The following is a 25,615-nucleotide window of genomic DNA, read 5'->3' on the forward strand; positions in this document are numbered from 1 at the left end:
ATGGGTCTGTTACGTGATTAAGGAACGACTCAAAACCCGAAAGACTCATGAAGAGAACTAATCAATTCTCTTTCCGGCTCAGAATGCATTGGCTTAGTGTATGGGTCTGTCACGTGTTTAAGGAACGACTCAAAAACCCGAAAGACTCATGAAATGAACTAATCAATTCTCTTTGCGGCTCGGACTGCATTGGTTTAGCATGGGACTGCCTGTCACGTCATTAAGGAATGACTTAAACCCGAAGACTTGTCAGACAAGAGGTGAGGTGAGCTTAATCAGCTTGTCATAAACTGAAGACCCAGGTCATGAATTAATCATTTCTGAATCTTATAGCATTGTAGTTTTGTATTGTTTGTAGTGGGATCAACGTTTGCATAAGTAGATGTGTTGGGGAAGTAACACGTAATATTTTAATTACATTTTGCTAAAATGAACGAAATGAACGAAATGACTCGAAAAAAGATTCGTTCATTTTGTTGAACGAGACTCAAAAGTCCGAGTCAGTAAAATGATCCGAACTTCCCATCACTAGTCGACAGCTCGTGTGGCAGGAAGCTCGCGTCTTAAAGGGGCGGCGCCGAGTGTAAATCAGTGCATAGTTAATGGTGCCCCAAAATAGGCAGTTAAAAAAAATTATTTAAAAAATCTATGGGGTATTTTGAGCTGAAACTTCACAGACACATTCAGGAGACACCTTAGACTTATATTACATCTTGTGAAAGAACGTTCTTGGGCACCTTTAATCAACTTGATTTATTTATTTTTAAAATTTAAAATCAGCATGAAGATGAGCAACATGTTTATTGTAATTATGTCTGTCTTTTTGCCATTTTAAGAAAATTGATCAGTCAATTTGATATTCAATGTGAAATTTTAATCAAACGTACACAAATCAAGTCTTGCTCTATTTTTTTTAATAATATGAATTATTATAAAAAAATAATTCATATTATGAATTATTCATAATTCCCCCCCCCCCCCCCCCCTTCAGAAAAAAAAGAAATACAATTGAGATAACACCGAAAAAAAAAATTATTGTGAAGTTTATGTATCTAAATAATAAAGATTTTATCAAGAAAGGTATAATTTATCTCAAGAAAGGTTCTTTTTGCTTCTCAGGTGAATTTGTCTTGAAATATGCTTAGGTATTTACACTGGAAAACAAGACAAGGATACTAAGAATATACTTTTTGAAGTGTAACTCTTCAGAGCTATTTATAAATGGACAAAAATGTTCTTTTGAAAATTTATGACTTTTATTATTTTTTGGTTCAGATACTGGTCGCCAATAGATGAGATGCTCCGGGAGGCTGTGGTACTGAGAGAGGTCAAAGTTCGTCTCTTAATCAGTCTCTGGACACGTACACATCCGCTGACCTTTAACTTTATTACATCAATGCAGGCTCTTTGCACAGGACTGCCAGTCTGTTCTATAGAGGTGGTGAGGAAAGAATCTACTTTATTGATCTGTTTATATACATGCGCACACACCCAAACATATATTTAAATCTATTTTACAATAGGCTGTATTTTATATATGCGTGTTTGTTTTGATTCAGAGATTTTACAGAGGCAAGGAGCAGATGGGAGGATTTCCGCATAGAATAAATGAGAATAAATTTATGGTGACAGACAACGCAGGATACATTGGTAAGACTCTCTCTCTCTTTCTCTCTCTCATACACACACACACACACACACACACACACTACATTTAGAGTGGTTTACTGGCATGACATAAACTGACAGATATTGTACATTGCAGAAGCAGTTCAAAATAAGTAAAATAAAATGACTATCTCCCAGTTTCACAGACAAGGCTTAAGATAGTCCCAGACTAAAATGCATGTTTGAGCTGTTTTAACTGAAAGCAACTTATACTGACATATATTAAAATATGTTAGTGCCACTGTTTTGTCTCAAGATGTACACCAGGAATGTTTTTTTTCTAGTGTAAGTTTATAAAAGATTCTTATATCCTAATTGAACTAGGGCCTGATCATGTTTGAGGCTAAGCCCCGTCTGTGAAACCAGGCCTGTAAGTATTAATAAGTAAAATAACAAAGGTGCAAAAGGGGTTAAAAAAAAAGACATATTAACAAATAAACAGTAACACTTTACAGTAAGGTGTCATTTGTTAACATTAGTTAATACATTCCCTACTTCTTAGAAATATACTTAAAATTGCATTTAAGTATACTTGACTTATACTTACAGAAAAGTCTAAGAGAAAATTTAGTATACTTGCAGTATAAAGCTACTAAACTAGTTGTTTACTGAGACTATAAATCAGTGTACTTTCATAAACTAAAAAAATTGATACCAGTATACCTATAAATTCACTTGTAGTATAGTTAAATGAAAAACTTAGTTGTAAACTAGTTGTGTACTCAAAGTTTATACTGTTACAATTAAAGTATACTAAAAGTATATGTTTATACACTAAAAAGTGTATAATATTTAGTCCAAGTAGTATTGAAACAGTACACTTTCAAGTATACTTCTAGTACATTGATATTATTTACTACATGAAGTATACTTAAATATATACTTGAACTTTACTCAAGTATACTTTGATCAAATGAACTTGAAATATACTTATTTTTGTAAGAGTTAGCTAACATGAACTATGAGTTTTACTGCATCTATTAATCTTTGTTAATGCTAGCTAATAAAAACACTCTTCATTGTCTGTTCATGTTAGTTCACAGTGCATTAAAGAATATTAACAGATACAACAAATAAACATTAACAAAGATTATTAAACGCTGTAGAAGTATTGTTCATTGTTAGTGCATGTTAACTAATTGTTAACAAATTAAACCTTATTGTGTTACCAAAAAGTAAAGTGTTACCAAATAACCTTTATGAAATGTTCAATTTATTTAGTTTGTATTTTTTTTAATTAAATGTAATATTAAAAGTGATAGTAGTAAAATGAAAAGCGTGCAAATAATTATCTTATATTCTTATATAACTATTTTGTTGTCAACTGTATCATATTAAAGTTTTTTTTTTTTTTTTTTTTACATTTTCAGTTTTCTTTAGTGTGTAATGTTGGTTTTTGAGGATGAAAAAGGTCTGCAAAGTCCCTCCAAAGGGAGTTATTCTCTATATCAGTGCACACTGTTTCTGAACTCCCTGAAATGCCTCAATTGTATAGTCTTGAGTTTTCTTCCAGGAACGAACACGTCACAATATTCCTCATTTAAATAATTCCTGCCAAAGCATATGCAAATTAAAGGGGTGGGGCCTGGTTGAGTTGCGTTAGTGGTGTGTTGTCGCCATGTCCAAGACATGCTGTTTTTTCCACCCCGGAAAACATGGTTGTGGTAAAGGGCGTGACATTTCCGAAACACACACAAAATGGTTGACCAATCACAGCACACTGATCCCATCCGTCCAATCAGAGCACATTGCGCTTTTCAGAAGGAGGGGCTTCATAGAAACAGGAACTAAACAGAGCGTTACTGACAGACTGGGAAGAGTGGAGCTGCAACAATGTACAGTGTTTTTTGAACATTCAAGCATGAATACTTATTCTAGTAGAAATCAAGACATTGTAAAAGGGCATAATAGGTCCTCTTTGCTTTATATACAATTTAGCGTATTCACATTAATATTCAATCTTTCTTTAAAAAAGGGAATCTGGACTGGGTTGGCAGTGAGTTTTCCTTCAACGCAGGAGCCGGGCTGGTGATTCAGGAATCAGAGGACCAGCGGAAAGGGCAGGACTCAATTGTAGAGCAGCTGACTGCTGCTTTTGAAAGAGACTGGTTTTCACCCTACACAATAAGCCTGCTATCTGGCAGCACAACCCTTCAGGAGAGCCAACATGGGAGGCAGAAACTGCAATCTCTGAAGACAAAAGCAGAGAGCAGAGAGCATGAGTGAGCGGCGGGAATTTCTCTCTGAAGCGGGACCAATAAGCCAAGGACTTTGTGCCTCAGAACATCTGCGCCATGACTCTTAACATTTGAGTTTTCAAATGCTGTCAATGGAACTGAATTATAATCTCTGAAGGACTTCTGTGAAGGAAAAGATTTTTGAGTGCTTTCTTTTTAACATTATACAGTACAGCACTTTCAGTGAAAAACATTACTCTTTCACTAAATCTTTATATAATGCATGCCTATTTAGATGAGCAGAACTGTTGAAATTATTTACTCCAATATTCAGACTTTTCTTATTTTAAACCAAAATATTCTGAGGCCCATGGAAAACTGTCAAGAAAGGACATTAACAAAATTTTGTAATTGTGATTTTCTCAAGCTGTTCATCAGCCATCTTTTTTTTTAAAAACAAGCACATTTTTAGTAAAAGAAATTTTGAAAAAATCTGCATATATGCCAACACATGTGCTGATTACATACGCGGCCTCATACTGTCATTGCTTTCTGGTCCACTAGATACTATGGCACATCTTACACTGTGTATATATATATAAAATGTTTACATGATGCAGCATGCACAGCCTTGAAGTAATGTACAATCGTACGCACAAGAAGAGACTGTTTTTCTTATTGAATACTAAGTTAAGCTTACACCCTTTAAATGTAGCTTTATAGAGTAGCTTTTATATGTAGCTTTATATACTGTATTATCCTTTAATTGATTGTTTAATGGAACAGTAATGTTTTTATTAAACAGTCATGATTGTTGATCTTATAATACAGGCCATATATGTTGCATTGATTTCTCAGTAGTTTGTGGCCTGATGCTTTAGCATGTTTTGCCTTATATATGCTGCCATAAACTGTAGCTGCTGTTGCTTTCTGGATGACTACCTCTTATGATGCATCTTATGATATACTGTATACATATAGACATATATAATAAAACTGCTTGCTGCAGCATGGGTCATATATTGAAATAAATTATAGTCCCATGTGCATAAGATACTGTTTTTTTTTACATGGAATGAACAATTTATGATGTGATTAAATGTATAGCACCTTAACTGACTGTTATAATTAAATATTGAAGAGCTCATTAAAAATTGACTGCCAGTCGTAAATAGGCAACATATGTCCCATTGATTTCTCACTGTGTTGATGTTTAGTAATTTGTGTCAGATTGTCAGCAAACCTTTCTCAGAACCAAATCAATTTAAAGCCTCTCTCGGGGGAGCAATTTGTTTGGCACAGCCACAGCAGTAACAGATTGTTTGAATTCATTCATACTTCTCATATTGTACATCTCATTGCACACATGAAAACTCACAGACAAATGTTCACGCCCTTCTTAAACATAATCTGAATACAATTCATACACATTTTTAATGAGAAACGGGATGTCAATTACAAAAGCAAATTTTTTTTTCCCAAATTGATCTCAATTTTGCAATATAATTAATGCTGACGATGAAAAAAAAAAGAGATTGATCTGGTAGAGCTGAAAATGCTGAAAGCTATTATGTGATACAATATGTTGTTTTAATGCAATGAAAATTCAATACGCCTATATAACAAATAATTAAGACATTTTTATGGAATTGTAGAAAATCGGGTAACACTTTACTTGAAGGGGTGTGCATAAGACTGACATGACTCATAATCTTGACATGACACATGTCATGAATATGAAGGAGGTTTTATGAATGTTTATGACAACTGTCGTTAAGTGTCATTCGCTCAATTATGCCATTTTTAATGCAAAGATGACATTGTTTGAGATGTCTTTGTTACGACAACTTGACATAAACCAACACATCATAACCTGTCAGTGTCTTTGTCATGACAACTTGACATTAGCAAAACATCATAACCTGTCATAAACATGACATAGCAGATTAATTATCAAACTTAAAAAACTACTTAGCTTTATGGGTTAACATTACATTACATTATTTTGGTAACACTTCAGTATAGGGAACACATATATAAACGATTAACTATGACTTTTCCCTCAATAAACTCTTAATTTACTGCTTATTGTAGTTAATTGTTAAGTTTAGGTATTAAATGAATGAATGAATGAATGAGGCATTTATATAGCGCTTTCAAATGTACTACTGTACACCCAAAGCGCTTTACAATCATATCCGGGGTCTCTCCTCATCCACCACCAGTGTGCAGCATCCACTTGGATGATGCGACGGCAGCCACAGTACAACGGCGCCAGTGCGCTCACCACACACCAGCTGTATGTGGAGAGGAGAGAGAGTGAAAGAGCCAATTCAATGGATGGGGATTATTAGGAGGCCGTGATTGGTAAGGGCCTATGGAGGGAATTTGGCCAGGACACCGGGGTTACACCCCTACTCTTTACGAGTGTTACAACAGAGACACGGAGACTGAAGTAGAAGCAATCCAGTTAAGTATTTATTCATACGTAGTTGAGCACAGAGTGATAACAAGCAGATATAGCGTGATGAGAGATGAATGGGATATAATACTGTCCTTTTAAACTTGCAGATGCTGGATGAGAGATGCAATGGAGGGAGACGATGGAGACACTCACACACACAGGTAGGTTGCACACGGGGAGACCAGGAGACGAAGGAGATGAAGGAGATCACTGGAGCAGGTAGGTAAGTCGTTTGGGAGTCCTTAAGGTAAGCATACATATGTCGTAGTGCGAACGAGACCGGACAGTGAGTGTGTGTGAGTGTGGTGGCTTTATGGTGCTGGTGATTGCAGAGTTAATGACGTGCAGGTGGCGGTGATTAGAAGGCTGGTGATTGAGTGCGTGGGTACTGCAGTGAGGTGGAACCTGACGTGTCTGTGACAACGAGAAGTGCCATGGGATTTTTTTTTAATGACCACAGAGAGTCAGGACCTCGGTTTAACGTCTCATCCGAAGGACGGTGCTTGTTACAGTACAGTGTCCCCGTCACTATACTGGGGTGTTAGGACCCACACAGACCACAGGGTGAGCACCCCCTGCTGGCCTTACCAACACCTCTTCCAGCAGCTACCTGGTTTTCCCAGGAGGGGAAGGATTGGGTATTGGGTAGGATTAAGAATGTAAAATATGGTCACGCAGAATAAGGCATTAATATGTGCTTCATAAGTACTAATAAATAGCCAATATTTTAGCCATATGAATGCTAATAGTAATAAGCAACTAGTTAAAAGACCCTAAAATAAAGTGTTACCATTATTTTATAACAGTGTCATATAAAATTATTTGTCAGAGTATTGTCACTTAATGACATTTTAATGACAAGTTCAATTTGTACCACTGTACTTGAGCTCAAGATACATATTCATGACACTATTATAATGGCCTCATGACAGCCATTGTCAAAACCAACCACATGACAGTTTAATGTAATGTTAACCCATAAAGCTAAATGATGTCAAGTTGTCATGACAAAGACACTGACAGGTTATGATGTATTGGTTTATGTCAAGTTGTCATAACTCGGACATCTCAAACAATGTCATCTTTGCATTAAAAATGACATAATTGAGCGAATGACACTTAATGACAGTTGTCATAAACATTCATAAAACCTCCTTCATATTCATGACATGTGTCATGTCATGATTATGAAGGTGTCATGTCAGTCTTATGCACACCCCTTCAAGTAAAGTGTTACCGAAAATCGTCCTGCTTTCTGAAAGATTTCACTGAAATATCCGTCATTGTGATACATCAGGCTGAACACTGAACATCCTGAAAAGAGAGACGCCATTTTACCAGTAGCCCCTCACTGCAGAACAGTCGAGATCCAGGGGGTGAAGACTGGTAGGTTAAGGGATATGTAAAGTGGGAGGAGTTGGATCCAGATCCAGGGGGTGGAGATGGGTAGGTTTAGATATATGTAAAATGTTAGGAGTTGGATCTAGATCCAACCCCACCCCCTGGATCTTGTGTTCTGCAGTGAGGACCATCTCGTCAATATAAGGGAAACCAAAAGCTTAGAGCAGGATGAGCTAGGTGCGTTTAGACTGTGTGAAATCACTGATTCTTGAGATAAGAGACAAAACTATACACAAAAGCCCTCTTTATGTTAAAAATAAATAAATTAATTAAAATAAAAATACTTAAAAAGTTACATCTAAAGGAATTCTGGATACTCGGGACATTCATTGCTTTTATTTTTTAATCATTTTGTTAGTATTATTTTAAATACATGCTCTATACTTGGAAAATACATGTAATTTAGTCCTCAGCATAAGGTCACACTGTAAAATTGCCAAATAAAGTGTTTAAAAATGCAACAAATTCAAAAAAATATACATTTAAATTGAAAGGCAGAGAACTGTAATACATCAGACATTACAAAAATTAAGCCTTGAATTATAGTTTCCATATAAAAAAAATGCCTATCAAAGTTGTGTCCTCACTTTGAGTCAACTCTGTCAGAATTTTTTATAATTCTGAATAAATCAGGCAATGTCATGGTCATCTTCAACTCTGAGGACCCCTTTCCTTTTTGCTGCTCATTGTGGATCTCACAGTAGGACACATAGTCCTGGAAGTTTTATATTTTACACAAACAATGAAACAATGTCTCTGAGGTCACAGCTTTAACATGTCAACTCCGTCATCCCGGTTTCTGTAAATAGTTGTGGGATAAATCTTGGCATTTTTGATATGTTTATTAAGGCAGCTACAACTGAGAACAAAATTGCTCCACTGTACAACACGTGTATTCAGTTAAAAAATATTCAGTTTTGTCAACTCCGTCAGGTTTTATGTCTGATGGTTGGCAAGTGCTCTCAAAAAGTCTAATGTGATTTAATGTTTTTTTGCATATGGGAAATTCTTCTAATGTTGTTTCAATTCTATTTACATACTGTATATCTGGCCCCAGCTGGACCTTTGTCAGCACCGTCAGTATTTGTCAAATCCATCAGTATTTAACATGGTCAGGTGAAGGTTTTTGTTGATTTTGAAAGAAATGTCTTATTCTTTTTTTTTTCAATTTATTGTGTTAAAATATTAAAACATCAACTGAACTACATGATATCATGTCTGATTAGAACATTGGTTACATGTGTTTAATATTAAAGGTGCTCTAAGTGATGTCACGCGTTTTTAGGCCAAAACATTTTTTGTCACATACAGCAAACATCTCCTCACTATCCGCTAGCTGCCTGTCCCCTGAACACACTGTAAAAAAACGTGGTCTCTGTAGTCGCCACAAGCTCCGAAAACGGCAATAAAAACAAACTGGTGCAGCCTGGACCACTTAACATAATAAACATGCTCCAGCCAATAACCGACAAGAATGATTTTAAATGCGCGTTCATGACTGTTTCAGGAAGCACGGAGGGGAGGGGGAGGAGGAGGAGGAGGGAGGGTCTAGCTAGCCTCTGTTTTGTTTGACAACACTTCGAACGTCAACTGGAAGTTACTCCACCCAGGATCGCTTAGAGCACCTTTAAGATGGAGGGTAGAGAATTTAGGAATTTAGGAACTGGATTGTTCATAATACCCTAACCCAAGAAACATTTTTAGAGAATTTATTTTTTCACTTAGCTCCTTCACTGAACACCATTATTACGTAATTGAAGACTTTACAATGTTGTTGGATTGATCAAATTAAAATAGCATTTAAGTTATGAAATGAATAAATGTCCATTTTTAGGGGGGGGGGGGGGGGGGGGACATTTTCAGAAAAACCAGTTCATGGTTCATTAGCTGAGACCTTTATCTACAAATATATCAGTTTAAAAATAATGTATTATTAAATAATAAAAACTAACTCCTAAAACAAGTTTTGTCTCTTATAAGAATTAGTGAAATTTTCATTGTTTTTATCTGTCAACGTTTTACGCAGCCAAACGGCCTAAAAAGAATAAGACAGAGGATAATAAGGAGGAGAATAAATAGACTATAGCGAGAGGACCAAAAAGAAGCAAGGCGAAAAATCGCTAATGTCTTTCATCAAAGCGATTGAAACAGATGCGATCTTGCTTTGCTTTTGCCAAAGTTAAAGGGTTAGTTCACCCAAAAATTAAAATAATGTAATCACCCTCACGTCATTCTACATCTGCAAGACCTTCAATCATCTTTGGAACACAAATTAATATATTTGTTGATGAAATCCGTTTAGTGATTCAGATCTCCTATCAAACGGCTAAACTGCTGAAATCACGTGACTTTGGCGCTCCGATTTACTGATTCAGTTCGTAAAGATCTGAAGCAGTGTTTTGAAATCGCCCATCACTAGATATTGTTGAAAAGTCTTTATTATTATTATTATTTAATTATTATTATTATTTATTTATTTATTTTTAATATTTAGATAGAACCACTGAACTCACATGAACAGTTTCAAATATGTTTTAATGGACCTTGAGAGTTTGAATGGCTTTGCTCTCAAAAGTGGCCTCATATTGAGCCATCAGATTTCATCAACAATATCTTAATTTGTATTCGGAAGATAAACAAAGGTCTTACGGCTGTAGAACGATATGAGGGTGAGTAATAAATGACATTATTTTCATTTTTGAGTGAACTAACCCTTTAAGTTACCGTGATTATGCCAAAACCCCTCGAGGTTATAGAAAGAGGAGGCGTGTGTAGGCCTAATACGGTGGCTAAAGTCTAGCGGAAATTTTAGAACAGTTAACTTAAAGGTGCCATTGAACAGTTTTTTACAAGATGTAATATAAGTCTAATGTGTCCCCTGAATGTGTCTGTGAAGTTTCAGCTCAAAATACCCCATAGATTTTTTTTAATTAATTTTTTTAACTGCCCATTTTGGGGCATCATTAAATATGAGCCGATTTATGCTGCTGCCCCTTTAATTCTCGTGCTCTCCGCCCACGGAGCTCGCGCTTGCCTTAAACAGTCCATAAACAAAGTTTAAACAGCTAATATAACCCTCAAATGGATCTTTACAAAGTGTTCGTCGTGCATGCGGCATGCATGCGTCGGATTATGTGAGTATTGTATACTGTTATATTGTTTACATTTGATTCTGAATGAATTTGAGGCTGTGCTCCGTGGCTAACGGCTAATGCTACACTGTTGGAGAGATTTATAAAGAATGAAGTTGTGTTTATGAATTATACAGACTGCAAGTGTTTATAAATGAAAATAGCGATGGCTCTTGTCTCCGTGAATACAGTAAGAAACAATGGTAACTTTAACCACATTTAACAGTACATTAGCAACATGCTAACGAAACATTTAGAAAGACAGTTTACAAATATCACTAAAAATATCATGATATCATGGATCATGTCAGTTATTATTGCTCCATCTGCCATTTTTCGCTATTGTTCTTGCTTGCTTACCTAGTCTGATGATTCGGCTGTGCTGCTCCAGACGTTAATGCCTGCCCTTGTCTTTCACAATGTTGGGAACATGGGCTGGCATATGCAAATATTGGGGGCGTACACCCCGACTGTTACGTAACAGTCGGTGTTATTTTGAGATTCGCCTGTTCTTCAGAGGTCTTTTAAACAAATGAGATTTATATAAGAAGGAGGAAACAATGGAGTTTGAGACTCTCTGTATGTCATTTCCATGTACTGAACTCTTCTTATTTTACTATGCCAAGATAAATTCAATTTTTAATTCGAGGGCACCTTTAACTTAACGGCCTACTTTACAGCACCTCTTTAGTGCAAGTGGAGCCGCTGATTTAGTCAAGAATCTGCAGTGTGCAGTCTAAAGTGGAATTCTCAACTCTTCCGCAAGATGGCGCCAAAACCTTACATTACATAATTTAATGAGTATTGCCCTGTAAAGTGGTTTCACATTCATATTATGAGATATTGACTCAGACTAACTAAATATATTGAAATGAACCTTACCTTTCCAGGTAATTAAAATAGCTCTCCGCAGAACTTGTTAAAGTGGTCATTATAGCCATTTTATGCTTCATAATGACGAGTTCAAGCACAGACCAAGAGAGATTACACCCAAATAAGCCTGTTATGATATTTTAACTGGTGGTGATTGGGGGTTGACGGCTGTTGTTATGGTAACAGATTAAGGTCAGAGATGTACTAAACCACTGTTGCCATGGAATTACTGCTGTCCAGATCAGACTGATGCTACTGGGACGGAAAATAACATAAACACCCACTAAAACTTTTTCACTTAGACCTGCTTGGTTTTTTGTTTTACTTTGATAAAGGAAGCTCTGGATGTCTCACCGTTAATTTAGTTATTAAAACCCTGTGTTATTTGGATTCTAATTGCTGGTGGTCTTTACTTTATAACTTCACATGCACTAGTGCTAGACCTCCAGCAGTCAACACCCCTCACGCGCACTGCAGTTTCGGCTTGATGTCTGAGTGGGTCCGGAAGATGCTGCAGTCCTGATGGAACGTTTAAACGGCAACATTATGCGTTTATTTTTAATCTAGTAACAGATAGCAGTTTGTTGACGAGGAATGAGCGACATGAATATGAAGTCGTGCGTCGCAGCCGTGTGAATTGCAGATTTTTTTTTTCTCCTGTTCAATGATGTAGCTACATTTCCTCCGCTCAGCTGCCTATGGAGTGGGTTAAACCATCCCTGCTGGATTTATATTGCTTTATATGTGTCTTCCAAGTGTTTTCTGACTAGTAAATCTCTCTGATCGTGTAATATTAATATGGAGGGTGACATTCCAGTCATATTAGAGCAGTTCATGAGCAGCTCTCTTGTCACTTGGGTAAGTTGCAGTTTTTTTCTGTTTGTTACGTGCAAAACATAGCAAACAATGTATTAGATTATCAGAGCATCTGAGTAATAACAATTAGCTCTGTGGAAGATCAGCTGTATGTTTGTCATTATGACAACTGACAAACTCTGATAGACTGACAAAAAATGGACGTGAACTAACAACAATATTTTGTGTAGCTGTAGCTTGTATTATAAATGTTTACAATATATGGGTAAAAGACGTCATTTTTTGTCCAAAGGCCTTAATAATATAGAACACAAAGATATGTAAGGTAGTACAATTATAGATCTCTTTATTGAATCCAAAAGGTTTTAATTCTATTTTGCTACATATAAAGGTATTTTAAAGATTTTGAAGTGTCAAAATATCATTGGCTTAACCGTCCAAAGGCCAATACAGCCATTTCATTTGTGATTAAAATATCTTAAAATGTAATAAATGTATACATAGCCTATATATATATATATATATATATATATATATATATATATATATATATATATATATATATATATATATATTCTGGCATGATTTTAAAACATCATTAATAACATAGTGCAAAATGGTATCAAAATTATGTGTAGAAGCTTGCTTTTTTATGAGAAAGAATGTCCGGAAAAATGAATTTCATTTATGTCATTTGGAGTAACCAATATAAAGGGACCATTTTGGACCAAGTCATGGGGTCAAGTATCATGTAACAGGTTGTGACATCATTCATACACCTGCAAAGTACCACATGGTCGTAAAGCAAAGTAGGGCCTAACTAACTCTCTTTTAACTATTTGAAAAATTAATTTTTTAACTTGCTCATACATATGTCCTGAAACATCAGGTCATTCAGTAAAACATGAATAATGTTGTCATTTTTTTGAAAACTTGTACTAAATATAAAATGTTTGATTGTCCTTTTGTTAGCTAGCTAGATATCAGCCTGTTACCATAGCTTGAAAATATTGTCATTCGGTAAAACTGAAATTTTGCTTCAACTGAATGACTTTTTAGGTGACAGATGTTGTCCATCTTGTAAAAAATAACAAAAGCAGTGTTAATTGATTATAAAAACCACATAATCTCATTGTTAACACTTAATAAAACTTCAAAATTATATCTCCTTTATGTTTTTTTTACACTTTTAAAAAACGTATTCGTCAATGACCCATATATGTGTGTGTGTGTGTGTGTGTGTGTGTGTGTGTGTGTGTGTGTGTGCCTAATGCCTATATATTGGTATTTTGTTCTATCTATTTGTTTTGATATGTATTTTTATAAGTGTATATCTTTCTAAATGTTCTATGTTTACATTTTTGTGGTTTAATTAATTGCTTTGTCTTTCATAATTATTTTTAAATGTATCTAAAAAGGCAATAGTAGTCTGTTCAGTGGAAGGTTCCATTGTGACAACTTACCCAATATACTGTAACAACTTCCTCCTATATGGAGGAAGTTGTTACAGTATGTGGTCACAAAAAGTGAATACTATATAATGATGGGCATTTTTATGTAGCAAAGACTTTAAAGGGATAGTTCACCCAAAAATGAAAATTTTGTCATCATTTACTCATCCTCATGTTGTTCCAAACCTGTATGAGTTTCTTTCTTGTGTTGAACACAAAAATATGATATTTTGAAGAATGTTGGTAACCAAACATTTGACGGTAGCCATTGACTTCCATACTATTTTTTTTTTCCTACTATGGAAGTCAATGGCTACCGTCAACTGTTTGATTACCAACATTCTTCAAAATATCTTATTTTGTGCTCAACAGAAAAAAGAAACTCATACAGGTTTGGAAGAACTTGAGGGTGAGTAAGTGATGACAAAATTTTCATTTTTTGGTGAACTAACCATGTGTCTGTACCACTGGTCTTTTCGTTATAGATCATAAACATGCTCTGAGAAATATTCACTGGAGTTAAGTATAACAACAAGCCATGGGTTTCACTGATTGTTGTATTTTTGCAGTTTGCTTAAATTGCCCTGGCCTGCAGTCTGACTAATGTGTGTTTAAAAGTACAAATATACCATGTAATTTCTCAATTCGAATGCTAAAAAACTGCATGTATAATTAGATAATTGTCATTTATAGAGAATGTCTCTCTTCAGGACACTGCTGTCATTTCATGACGTCACTTTAACTACCCATTTATGTCTGTGTTTCAAAGGTTAAGACATTTGGTCAACTAGGTGACAAAGAGGGGAACATGCTCTCTGAATACACTGAATTAGTGGATGGAATATTCTTGAACAAGGTCATGAATCAAATGTAAGTATGTGTATGTCATAATAAATATGCACACAGTTATATTATCTGAGCACTTAACTCATTTTCATAAAATCTTATTTAAAAAAGATGTCAAAAGTTGGGGTCAATAAATATTTTTTTTAAAAGAAATGAATACGTTTATTCAGAAAGGATGAATTTAATTGATCAAAAGTATCTATTTTTATCAAATAGAAAACATATTCTAAATAAATATTTGACAATATTACTGTTTTTACTGTACTTTTGAACAAATAAATGCAGCCTTGGTGAGTATAAGAGATTTCGGTAACACTTTACAATTAAAAGGTTTCATTAGTTAATAAAAGTTAGTGTATTAAATAACATGAACTAACAATGAAAATATCTTGAAAAATCTTGCTGACCCAAAACCTTTATACAATAGAGTGTGTACATCAAAGGAAACTTTTAGCACACATTCAATCAGCTATTGAGTCTAAATTATTCATCCAAAGCAATTAAACACTTAGTTAAGTGCTTTGCTTAAAGGCATATTGTTGAAAGGGGTGTGTCAGTGACTTTTCACTTCACAGGTTGTCTGTACATGTGATCAAATTCGTGCTCCCATTCCAGACGTGAAGTTACCACCACCCTTTGGTGTTGTTTGCGTGTAATATATCGGGCATTTATTGCAGACGGCATGTGTTTCAGCTTTTAAATGACTCATTCCATGCAGGAGACCTAAAACACTGTATGCTTTGTCATGGCAATGAAGGAACACTTTGTAGTCAGTCGTTCAGACTGTTCAGCTGGACAGAATTTGGATGGGTGCATATGGGTGTTGTTTTTGCCCCAAATTCTATTTTCATCTCTCAGACAAAAACCCATAGCTGTATTTAAATGTTTAAAACCCATCCATGCCATTGTAGGGTAACGTGCATATCTCATTGCTATTTAAAGGATAGTTAAAGGGTTTGTTTACACAAAAAATGAAAATTCTGTTATTTATTACTCACCCTCATGTCGTTTTACACCCGTAAGACCTTCGTTCATCTTTGGAACACAAATTAAGATATTTTTGATGAGGTAAATGAGAGAGGTATATGACTTGTCCATAGACAGCAATATAATCAACACTTTCAAGGTCCAGTAAGGTACTAAAGAAAGCAATCGACGTGACTGAAGTGGTTCAATTTTATGAAGCAAAGAGAATATTTTTTGTGTGCAAAGACAAAACAAAAATAACGACTTTATTCAACAATCTCTTCTTTTCTCTGTCATTATCCTTATGCAGGTGACGCAGTAAGCACAGTGAAGACTTCCATGTTTATGTCCAAATGCCGGCTCAGAATTGGCCAAAGCTGATCATGTGATCAGCACGACACACGCGTGTGATGCTGACACAGGAGACGGCCAGTAATGAGTCGATGTTCTGAACATAATGCATGAGAATGACACAGAAGAGAAGATATTGTTGAATAAAGTTGTTATTTTTTGTTTTATTTTTGTGCACAAAAAGAATTCTCATCGCTTCATAAAATTAAGGTTGAACCACTGTAGTCACGTCGACTGTTTTAACGGTCTTTAGTACCTTTCTGGACCTTGAAAGTGTTAATTATATTGCTGTCTATGGACGAGTCATATACCTCTCAGATTTCATCAGAAATATCTTAATTTGTGTTCTGAAAGGTCTTACGGGTGTGGAACGACATGAGAGTGAGTAATTAAAGGTGCCCTCGAATGAAAAATTGAATTTATCTTGGCATAGTCTAATAACAAGAGTTCAGTACATGGAAATGACATACAGTGAGTCTCAAACACAGCTGTTTCCTCCTTCTTATACAAATCTCATTTGTTTAAAAGACCTCCGAAGAACAGGCGAATCTCAACATAACACAGACTGTTACGTAACAGTCGGGGTGTACGCCCCCCAATATTTGCATATGCCAGCCCATGTTCCCAATATTATGAAAGGCATTAGACAAGGGCAGCCAGTATTAACGTCTGGATCTGTGCACAGCTGAATCAACAGACTAGGTAAGCAAGCAAGAAGAACAGCGAAAAATGGCAGATGGAGCAATAATAACTGACATGATCCATGATATCATGATATTTTTTAGTGATATTTGTAAATTGTCTTTCTAAATGTTTCGTGAGCATGTTGCTAATGTACTGTTAAATGTGGTTAAAGTTACCATCGTTTCTTACTGTATTCACGGAGACAAGAGCCGTCACTATTTTCATTTTTAAACACTTGCAGTCTGTATAATTCATAAACACAACTTCATTCTTTACAAATCTCTCCAACAGTGTAGCATTAGCCGTTAACCACGGCGCACAGCCTCAAATTCATTCAGAATCAATGTTAACAATATAACAGTATACAGTACTCACATAATCCGACGCATGCATGACGAACACTTTGTAAAGACCCATTTGAGGGTTATATTAGCTGTGTAAACTTTGTTTATGCACTGTTCAAGGCAAGCGCGAGCTCCGTGGGCGTGGAGCACGAGAATTAAAGGGCCAGTAGCCCTGAATCAGCTCATTTATAATGATGCCCCAAAATAGGCAGTTAAAAAAATTAAAAAATCTGTGGGGTATTTTGAGCTGAAACTTCACAGACACATTCAGGGGACACCTTAGACTTATATTACATCTTTTTTTAAAAAGTTCTAGGGCACCTTTAATGACAGAATTTTCTATTTTGGGTGAACTAACCCTTTAATTCAAAGACCTTGTATTTTCAAAAGCAAACTAATCTATAAAGATGCTGTGGTAGTAAACAGTACAGTATGAAACTGAAAACTAATCCCACGGATTCAGGGAGGATGATGGATTAAAGCTTGATTGTGTTTTTTTTGATGGTGGCGGCATGGACCACATCCCAGACAGAAGTGCATCATGGCAGCAGCGTTTCAGGTCACTGTGTCAGTACTCAAACCTTGAGCTGCTGAAATTAGAGAGTTAAAGTCTCAGTCAAGACTTGACCTGAAATGAAGTCTGCTGCTCTTTGGCTCTGTTTGTGTCTGCTTTAATGCTGGCTAGTTGAGGAATGAAGTCATGTGGAAAAAAAACAGAAGAAAAAAAAAAACAGAATGAATGAACGGATTGTGTGTCGTTGCTATTATTACTCTCAGTCTAGGTTAATATACTAAACAGGTCCTCTTCAGAAACATGATGTTTCAGATGCTTCTTGCCTGAGTTGATTTTATATTACAGGAATAAATTTGTCTTTTTTCCCCGCAGAAATCCCAAAGGGACTGTTCAAGTTTTAAACAAAGTGTACAATGATGTCGGCCAGAGAGCTCAAAACCTGTCTGTTCTCATTTACCACATCAAATCATACTACCAGGTAAGGCACAGAGAAAAATGAAGGTATCTTTTGGAGTAAAAACAGACCCCAACAGTGTGTTTTCAGAAGTAAAAATCACATTAATTTTCCCTATGGATAAATTACATTTTGCTGATAATGCACAAACAGATTAATTTAATAGAAATATAAAGATAATAAAAGTTTAGAAAAAATAAATTATTAAATGGTGCCCTAGAATCAAAAATTGAATTTACCTCGGCATAGTTGAATAACAAGAGTTCCGTACATGTTGATAATGTATTGTTAAATGTGGTTAAAGTTACCATCGTTTATTACTGTATTCACGGAGACAAGAGCCATCGCTATTTTCATTTTTAAACACTTGCAGTCTGTATAATTCATAAACACATCTTCATTCTTTATAAATCTCTCCAACAGTGTGTAATGTTAGCTTTAGCCACGGAGCACCATCAAATTAATTCAGAATCAAATGTAAACATCCAAATAAATACTATACTCACATGATCCGAAGCATGCATGCAGAATGCATGACGAACATTTTGTAAAGATTCATTTTAGGGTTATATTAGCTGTGTGAACTTTGTTTATGCACTGTTTTATAGTCGAGAGCTTGGGGGGGCAGGGAGCGCGAGATTTAAAGGGGCAGCAGCCTGAATCGGTGCATAGTTATTGATGCCCCAAAATAGGCAGTTAAAAAAAATTATAAAAAAAAATCTATGGGGTATTTTGAGCTGAAACTTCACAGACACATTCAGGAGACACCTTAGACTTATATTACATCCTGTGAAAGAACGTTCTAGGGCACCTTTAAAAATTAAAATATCTTTGGTATTGCTGAATCCCTAGTCAAGAACTACATATTAACCATAATCACTGAAGATAAATCAGATAGGTTGCCATTACAATGAAAAATAGGTTATGTTTTATTTGTTTGAATATTTTGCAATAAACATCAAACATATTGTATTGTATACTTGCAATCATTGAATACAGCCATTAAAAGAGATAAAATCACTGTCAGATAATACACAGCCTTCTACCTTTTTTCCAAATACATTTTTTGCTTGGAATCTCTGAGCTGGTTGGATTTGTTACAGGCTATATATTTAAAAATTATTGGATTTCTTTTGAGAAAATGAATGAGCGAAACACTACCCAAACCAAGGCCATTCCCCATGCCCAAACCTATGCCCATTATCTGCCTTGTCTTCTTTGAAAAAGTTAATATATAACCGAAGTCCTTATATCACATATGTTTCCTGCTGCATGCATACGTTCAATGTTAAGTTCCTCTTTACTGGATTCCGCATATTCTCAAACTGAGGCCCTTTGGGTGGAAGGGCAAGATTTGAAGTCATACCCTAAAGTTCCTGCTACCCCCTTCCCCTCACAGAGAGCCCACCCTTCATCCTGCACATCTGTCCGTGTGGAAATAGTCTCGCCACCAGACCTACAAGCTCCTCTCAAAGAGACTGGCCTAGATATCAGCATGCCAAGCCAACATCTGTGTAATCAGTAGCTAGGAAACAGCAGTGGCCTGGAGCAAAGCTGGAAAATGACCCATTTTACATCCCATGAGACCTGTCTCTCATGGTGCCGGGTAAAGCGGTCAAAGTAATGAAAGTACCCTGAAATGTAGACAAGCCAAATAACGCAATTATTTCCTGTTGCTTAATTGTCACTGGTTTTCAATTGGTCAGTGAAATTATGGCTTTATAAAACCATGTGTTGTCTTAAGTTGTCACACTTTCAGTGCTCAAGAAATGAGAATCTAAATGCAAAGCATAGCTGAGAAAATAAATGTGCATAGCGCATTTAAAATAGTGTGACATGTAGCAGAGCTGTTCGTACTCAGCAGCATTCATGAAAAGCACTCTGGAATCATTGGGATTGACTTCATTGACTTCCCTTAAGTTTTGCTAGCCTGAGGAAATTCAGAGCATTTAATCACTGATCTAGCTTATTCAGCGAAACTAGTGAAACGATCTTGCCCAAGTAGAATCTGCATTACCAATTCCCATATGGAAAGGTGACAAGCCCAACCATACCTTTGTTGATTTGTGTTGTCACATCGAAAAGTCCTGTATATTCTTGGGTATCTGCTGGCTATAACGAGATATTATTAGATAAAGCTGTTTAATAATTAATAATACATATTGTTATGCTGATTTAAGTTGAAATGCTTTGTAGTGAATGGTCCCCCCGGTTGTGTGGCTTTTTAAGGAGGCCTAATAAGTCTTTTAGTGAGTACTGTGCAACCTAACTTCTAGAATTACCTCTGCATTAGTCCTCTAATGTGTTTTTTTTTTTGACATAAATAAAAATGCAGAGAAGAGTGACCACAACATTCAAGTTCATCTGAAGCACCACATCAAAGTTTAATAATTGTCTTGATTTAAACCATCCCCCATGGGCCTGCACACGAGTTTCCTGAACTCTTTGAGACGTCTCTGAACAATTACCCCAGTCCTGCCTGTAATTTACAGCTTAAAACGGTTGAATGCAATGAAACTAATAGCAGCTGGGTCTGTTTTTGCTCCTTAATGAAACTGAAAGCTGCTGATTTTTGAACAAGATTCTGTGTATCGCATCTCTCCTGTCTCCTGTTTCTGATTTTGCATCCTATTTACTGTAGGAGACTCTGCAACAGTTGATTATGATGTCTCCTCCCAATGTGCTGCTGCTGGGCAAGAACCCGCTCTGTGGTACGTCAGCTGTTGAACAACAGATTCTGAAAATGTGCTGAATAGTTCCAGAGGCTTGAATCTAATGACGCACACACGAACAATACATCAGGAACTCTTACATAAATCATAAAGCTACTGTGTGTAATTTTAGTTTTACTTTCTCCTTTCCAGTACTGCCTTCATGTCCCCCTGTTCACACTTATAGTTTCAGAAGTTGTTATTATAATATAATATGTTGATCCATGATATCTTTGTTCAGAATAATATGTGTACATAGTGGATAGAAGAAGGCATTCATTTTGATTGACAATATTTCCCTTATCTAAGTACACTACCTTTCAAAAGTTTGGGGTCAGTAATATTGTTTTTTATTCCAGAAAGAAATGTATAGTTTTATCCAGCAAAGTGGCATTACATTTATCAAAAGTAACAGTACAAACATTTATAATACTACAAAAGATTTCTATTTCAAATAAATGCATTTCTTTTGAACTTTTTCATCAAAGACAAATGCAAAAAATGTATCAAAATTTCCCAAAAAAATATTAAGCAGCACAACTGTTTTCAGCATGATAATAATAAATGTTTCTTGAGCAGCATATCAGCATATTAGAATGATTAAAGGATCATATGACACTTAAGACTGGAGTAATGATGCTGAAAATACAGCTTTGCCATCACAGAAGTCAGTTACACTCTTGATACATATCCTTAAAGGGATAGTTCACCTAAAAATGAAAATCATCCCATGATTTACTCACCCTCAAGCCATCCTAGGTGTATATGACTATCTTCTTTCAGATGAATACGGTCAGAGATATATTTGAAAATATCCTGGCTCTCCAGAGGATAGAGCAAAACAAAACACCGGTCACGAATTAGAAGTCTAAACGTCTAAATGTCGGAGGATTTTGATATAAGAGAAGAGGAGCTTCAGTTTGTTGCACAGCCCTATTTGTTTGAACCGCGAGAGGCGTCTATGCTTACAATACTCCTACATCCTACATCATACATCGCGTCATGGGTTACTCATTTGGCGCAAGTCGACTTGCACAGCATGTGTACGGTCGTCTGTTGGAAGCTAGTTATTTTAGATTATAAAGTTTTAAATATTGATATTTTTCTTACAAAAACCCATCACCTCTCTTCAGAAGTCCTTTCTGGAGCTGTATGGATTATATTTATGATGGGTGGATTTATAATGGTGGTGAATGGGGGGCCTGTTTTGAAGCTAAAAATAATTAACAGGCCCCCCATTATAAATCTTTGGAGAGCAAGAATATACAGGTGCTGGTCATATAATTAGAATATCGTGAAAAAGTTAATTTTTTTATTCTAAATTATTTTAAAAAATGAAACTTTCATTTATACTAGATTCCCTACATGTAAAGTAAAACATTTCAAAAGTTTTTTTTTTGTTTGTTTTTTTTAATTTGTTGATTAGAGCGTACAGCTAATGAAAGTCCAAAATCCAGTATCTCAAAATATTAGAATATTTACATTTGAGTTTCATTAAATGACCATCCCTACAGTATAAATTGCAATGGTCCAGGAGACAATCATTGACACCCTCCACAAAGAGCGTAAGTCACAGATGGTCATTACTGAATGTGGTGGCTGTTTACAGAGTGATGTATCAAAGCATATTAAATGCAAAGTTGACTAGAAGGAAGAAATTGGGTAGGCAAAGGTGCACAAGCAACAGGGATGACCACAAGCTTGAGAATACTGTCAAGTAAAGCTGATTCAAACACTTGGGAGAGCTTCACAATGAGTCAAATGAAGCCGGAGTCAGCGCATCAAGAGTCACCACACTCAGACATCTTCAGGAAAAGGACTACCAAGCCACTTCTGAAACAGAAACAGCGTCAGAAGCATCTTACCTGGGCTAAGGAGAAAAAGAACTGGACAGTGAACAGTGGTCGAAAGTCCTCTTTTCAGATAAAAGTAAATTTTGCATTTCATGTTGAAATCATGGTCCCAGAGTCTGAAGGAAGACTGGAGAAGCACAGAATCCAAGCTGCTTGAAGTCTAGTGGGAAGTTTCTGAAGTCAGTAATGATTTGGGGGGCCGTGACATCTGCTGGTGTTGGTCCATTGTGTTTTATCAAGTGCAAAGTCAATGCAGCCATCTTCCAGGAGATTTTGGAGCACTTTATGCTTCCATCTGCTGACAAGCTTTATGGAGATGCTGATTTCCTTTTCCAGCAGGACTTTAGCACCTGCCCACAGTGCAAAAAACACTTCCAAGTGTTTTGCTGACTATGATATTACTGTGTTTTATTGGCCAGCCAACATGCCTGACCCCTGAATCTATGGGATATTTTCAAGAGAAAGATGAGAAACAGTCGATCCAACAATATACAAATGATCTGAAGGCTCAATAGTGCCTCAGCAGTGCCACAGGCTGATCACTCCCATGCCACACTTCACTGATGCTGTAATTTGTGCTAGGAGCAAGTCATTTGCTGTAATATGTGCTGCCGACCAAGTATTGAGTGTACAAATGAACATACTTTAAAGAACTTGACCTTTTCTGTTTTGAAAATCCATTTTTTGATTGATCTTAGGAAATATTCAAAAAAAAAAAAAAAAACTTTTGAAATGTTTTACTTTACATGTAGGGAATCTAGAATATATGAAAGTTTCATTTTTAAAAATAATTTACAATAAAAAAAAATGAACTTTTTCACGATATTCTAATTATATGACCAGCACCTGTATTTGAATATATCTTCTATTGTGTTCATCTGAAATTTTCATTTTTGGGTGAACTATCCCTTTAAGACTAGAGTTTAACCCTTTCATTGCTGTGTGCTTTTGCCTGCATTAAAGGAAAATAAATCTATTAGGCCTTTTCTATAAGTTTAAATGGCAAAATAAAGGCAAGAGCTAGTTCATTTGTAGTGCACTGACAACATAGTTTTATATAATTAGTTTAATTTTAAGGTAATAATAAGGTTAATGAAAATATAAAAATAAACATAAGGACTTTTGAGCTGCAAATGATAACTTCTCACTCATTTGAAAGTGACCTATAACATCCAATGACATGATATTGATCTAAATTTAAATGATCTCATGAATGTGGCTGTTGTGGTTCTTGGTCATAGTGGCACCAGCTGGCTGCAGTAAAAGTGGCATATTCAAACGATTTTGATTTTTACTGATGATTTTTACTTGACTTTTGTTATTTTACTTTATTACAGTTATTTACAGGTATTTTGATCTAATGAATGCAGCCTTAGTGATTATAAGTGAATCAAAAACATTTGGAATGGTAGTGTACATCGTGGAGTACACGAGATTCAGGCTCATTTGCATTCCACTGTAAAGCACTTACAGTAATTGTTTTAAATCAGGGGTGTCAAACTCAGTTCCTGGAGAGCCATAGTCCTGCAGAGTTTAGTTCCAACCTACATACACTGTAGTTATCAAATGAGCCTGAAGGACTTGATTAGCTGGATCAAGTGCGTTTAATTAAGGTTGAAGCTAAACTCTCCAGGCTGGTGGCCCTCCAGGAACTTTGATACTCCTGTTTTAAATGAAACCTTTTTTTTTTTCCAGAGGAAGGTCTAGAAGAGATCAGGAAGTTGCTGCTGCTGTTGCTTGGCTGTGCTGTGCAGGTAATAAGTAACTGTGTGCACTACATAGATTATATTAAACCAAGCACTTGAATATTCAGTTAACTTTTCATTGTACAAACTGGCTGTCAAATTGACCATCATTTTAATCAAAATAAAGTATTTCATAATCAAAATGAAGCTTTACTTAGACCTAAAACTGTCTGTTGCTCTTTTACAGTGCGAAAGAAAAGAGGAGTATATCGAGAAGATACAATGTCTTGATTTTGACACAAAAGCAACAATCGCAGCTCATATCCAAGAGGTACTGGAATATACTACATGAGACACTATTGCTTGGCAAATATGGCACATATAGCTGATTATCTGTATAGTTATGTAGTAATTATATTCAATTAGACTTCTCAGGAAGAACTAATTTAAATCATCTCTGCCTGAAATAAGCCACCTACAGGCACAATGTGTGTCTTAATATCTTAAGAAGATAAGAACCCCTTTTGTTTTCATATTGTGAATGACATGCAACTTCTGTTATCTATTATGCACCTTCTTGCCAGAAGGGTGTTTTGAATTAAGCAGTAGGTAAATGCTACAAAATATATGTTATAATGTTATAAGACTCTACAAAATGACTGAGACATTTTTTTTGTTGCACTCCAGGTGACTCATTGTCAGGAGAATGTGTTTGATCTGCATTGGTTGGAGATGGAGGATGTATGTCCAGATGAATGGGAAAATCTCTGCAGAAGTATGAACATTAATCTCAAAATGTTAGTGGACCAGCGAGACCGGCAATTTGAGGTATCTTCCAAAGTCATTTAGAAATGACCAAATTCATTCCCCTCCCCACCTGTCTGGAAGATAATAGTTCAATTTAAAGAGGTTTATTGTGCTTGTTGGCTGCAGCAAGAAGGAAAATAACTTAACCAGCCAATGCATGTGACTTTCGTGAAGCCAGCGCAGTTTAGTTGGTTAACTAGTTCTCAATTGACCCCTCTCATCTTGCTGGTAGGTCATCGTGGAGCTGATGCAGGGGAAAGAGACGATGAAGTCTGTAGTGTTTGGTGATGACTCCTCCCTCACAGAGTCCGCTAACAGCCAGCTCCCTTTATCCCAGCAGCATCTGGCACTAGAGCTGACGGATGCTAAAGCCAAGACCAAACGCCTCAGACAGGAGCTGTAAGCATATGCACACACAC

At 36.0% G+C, this 25,615-nt stretch overlaps 2 protein-coding genes across 8 annotated transcripts in view; both read left to right on the forward strand.

The window, feature by feature from the left end:
• Positions 1-4,368, forward strand: part of pld5 (phospholipase D family, member 5) — a 41,682-nt gene extending 37,314 nt beyond the window's left edge. For all 3 annotated transcript variants that reach the window (XM_048200253.1, XM_048200254.1, XM_048200255.1), the window contains exons 8-10: positions 1,276-1,441; positions 1,560-1,650; positions 3,644-4,368. In XM_048200253.1, coding sequence (XP_048056210.1) covers positions 1,276-1,441; positions 1,560-1,650; positions 3,644-3,894 — 508 coding nt within the window. In that variant the 3' untranslated portion in view covers positions 3,895-4,368. The remainder of the gene's footprint in view (positions 1-1,275; positions 1,442-1,559; positions 1,651-3,643) is intronic.
• Positions 4,369-11,935: 7,567 nt separating this feature from the next.
• The window catches only part of ccdc88aa (coiled-coil domain containing 88Aa), a 40,148-nt gene continuing 26,468 nt past the window's right edge, over positions 11,936-25,615 (forward strand). For 2 of the 5 annotated variants that reach the window (XM_048200256.1, XM_048200258.1), the window contains exons 1-8: positions 11,936-12,572; positions 14,751-14,851; positions 18,059-18,164; positions 20,782-20,851; positions 24,400-24,458; positions 24,637-24,720; positions 25,077-25,217; positions 25,429-25,595. In XM_048200256.1, coding sequence (XP_048056213.1) covers positions 12,513-12,572; positions 14,751-14,851; positions 18,059-18,164; positions 20,782-20,851; positions 24,400-24,458; positions 24,637-24,720; positions 25,077-25,217; positions 25,429-25,595 — 788 coding nt within the window. In that variant the 5' untranslated portion in view covers positions 11,936-12,512. The remainder of the gene's footprint in view (positions 12,573-14,750; positions 14,852-18,058; positions 18,165-20,781; positions 20,852-24,399; positions 24,459-24,636; positions 24,721-25,076; positions 25,218-25,428; positions 25,596-25,615) is intronic. The other 3 variants (XM_048200259.1, XM_048200260.1, XM_048200261.1) reach the window with 3 other exon arrangements.

Source organism: Megalobrama amblycephala, linkage group LG8, assembly GCF_018812025.1.
Source record: "Megalobrama amblycephala isolate DHTTF-2021 linkage group LG8, ASM1881202v1, whole genome shotgun sequence".
Lineage (NCBI taxonomy): Eukaryota > Metazoa > Chordata > Actinopteri > Cypriniformes > Xenocyprididae > Megalobrama > Megalobrama amblycephala.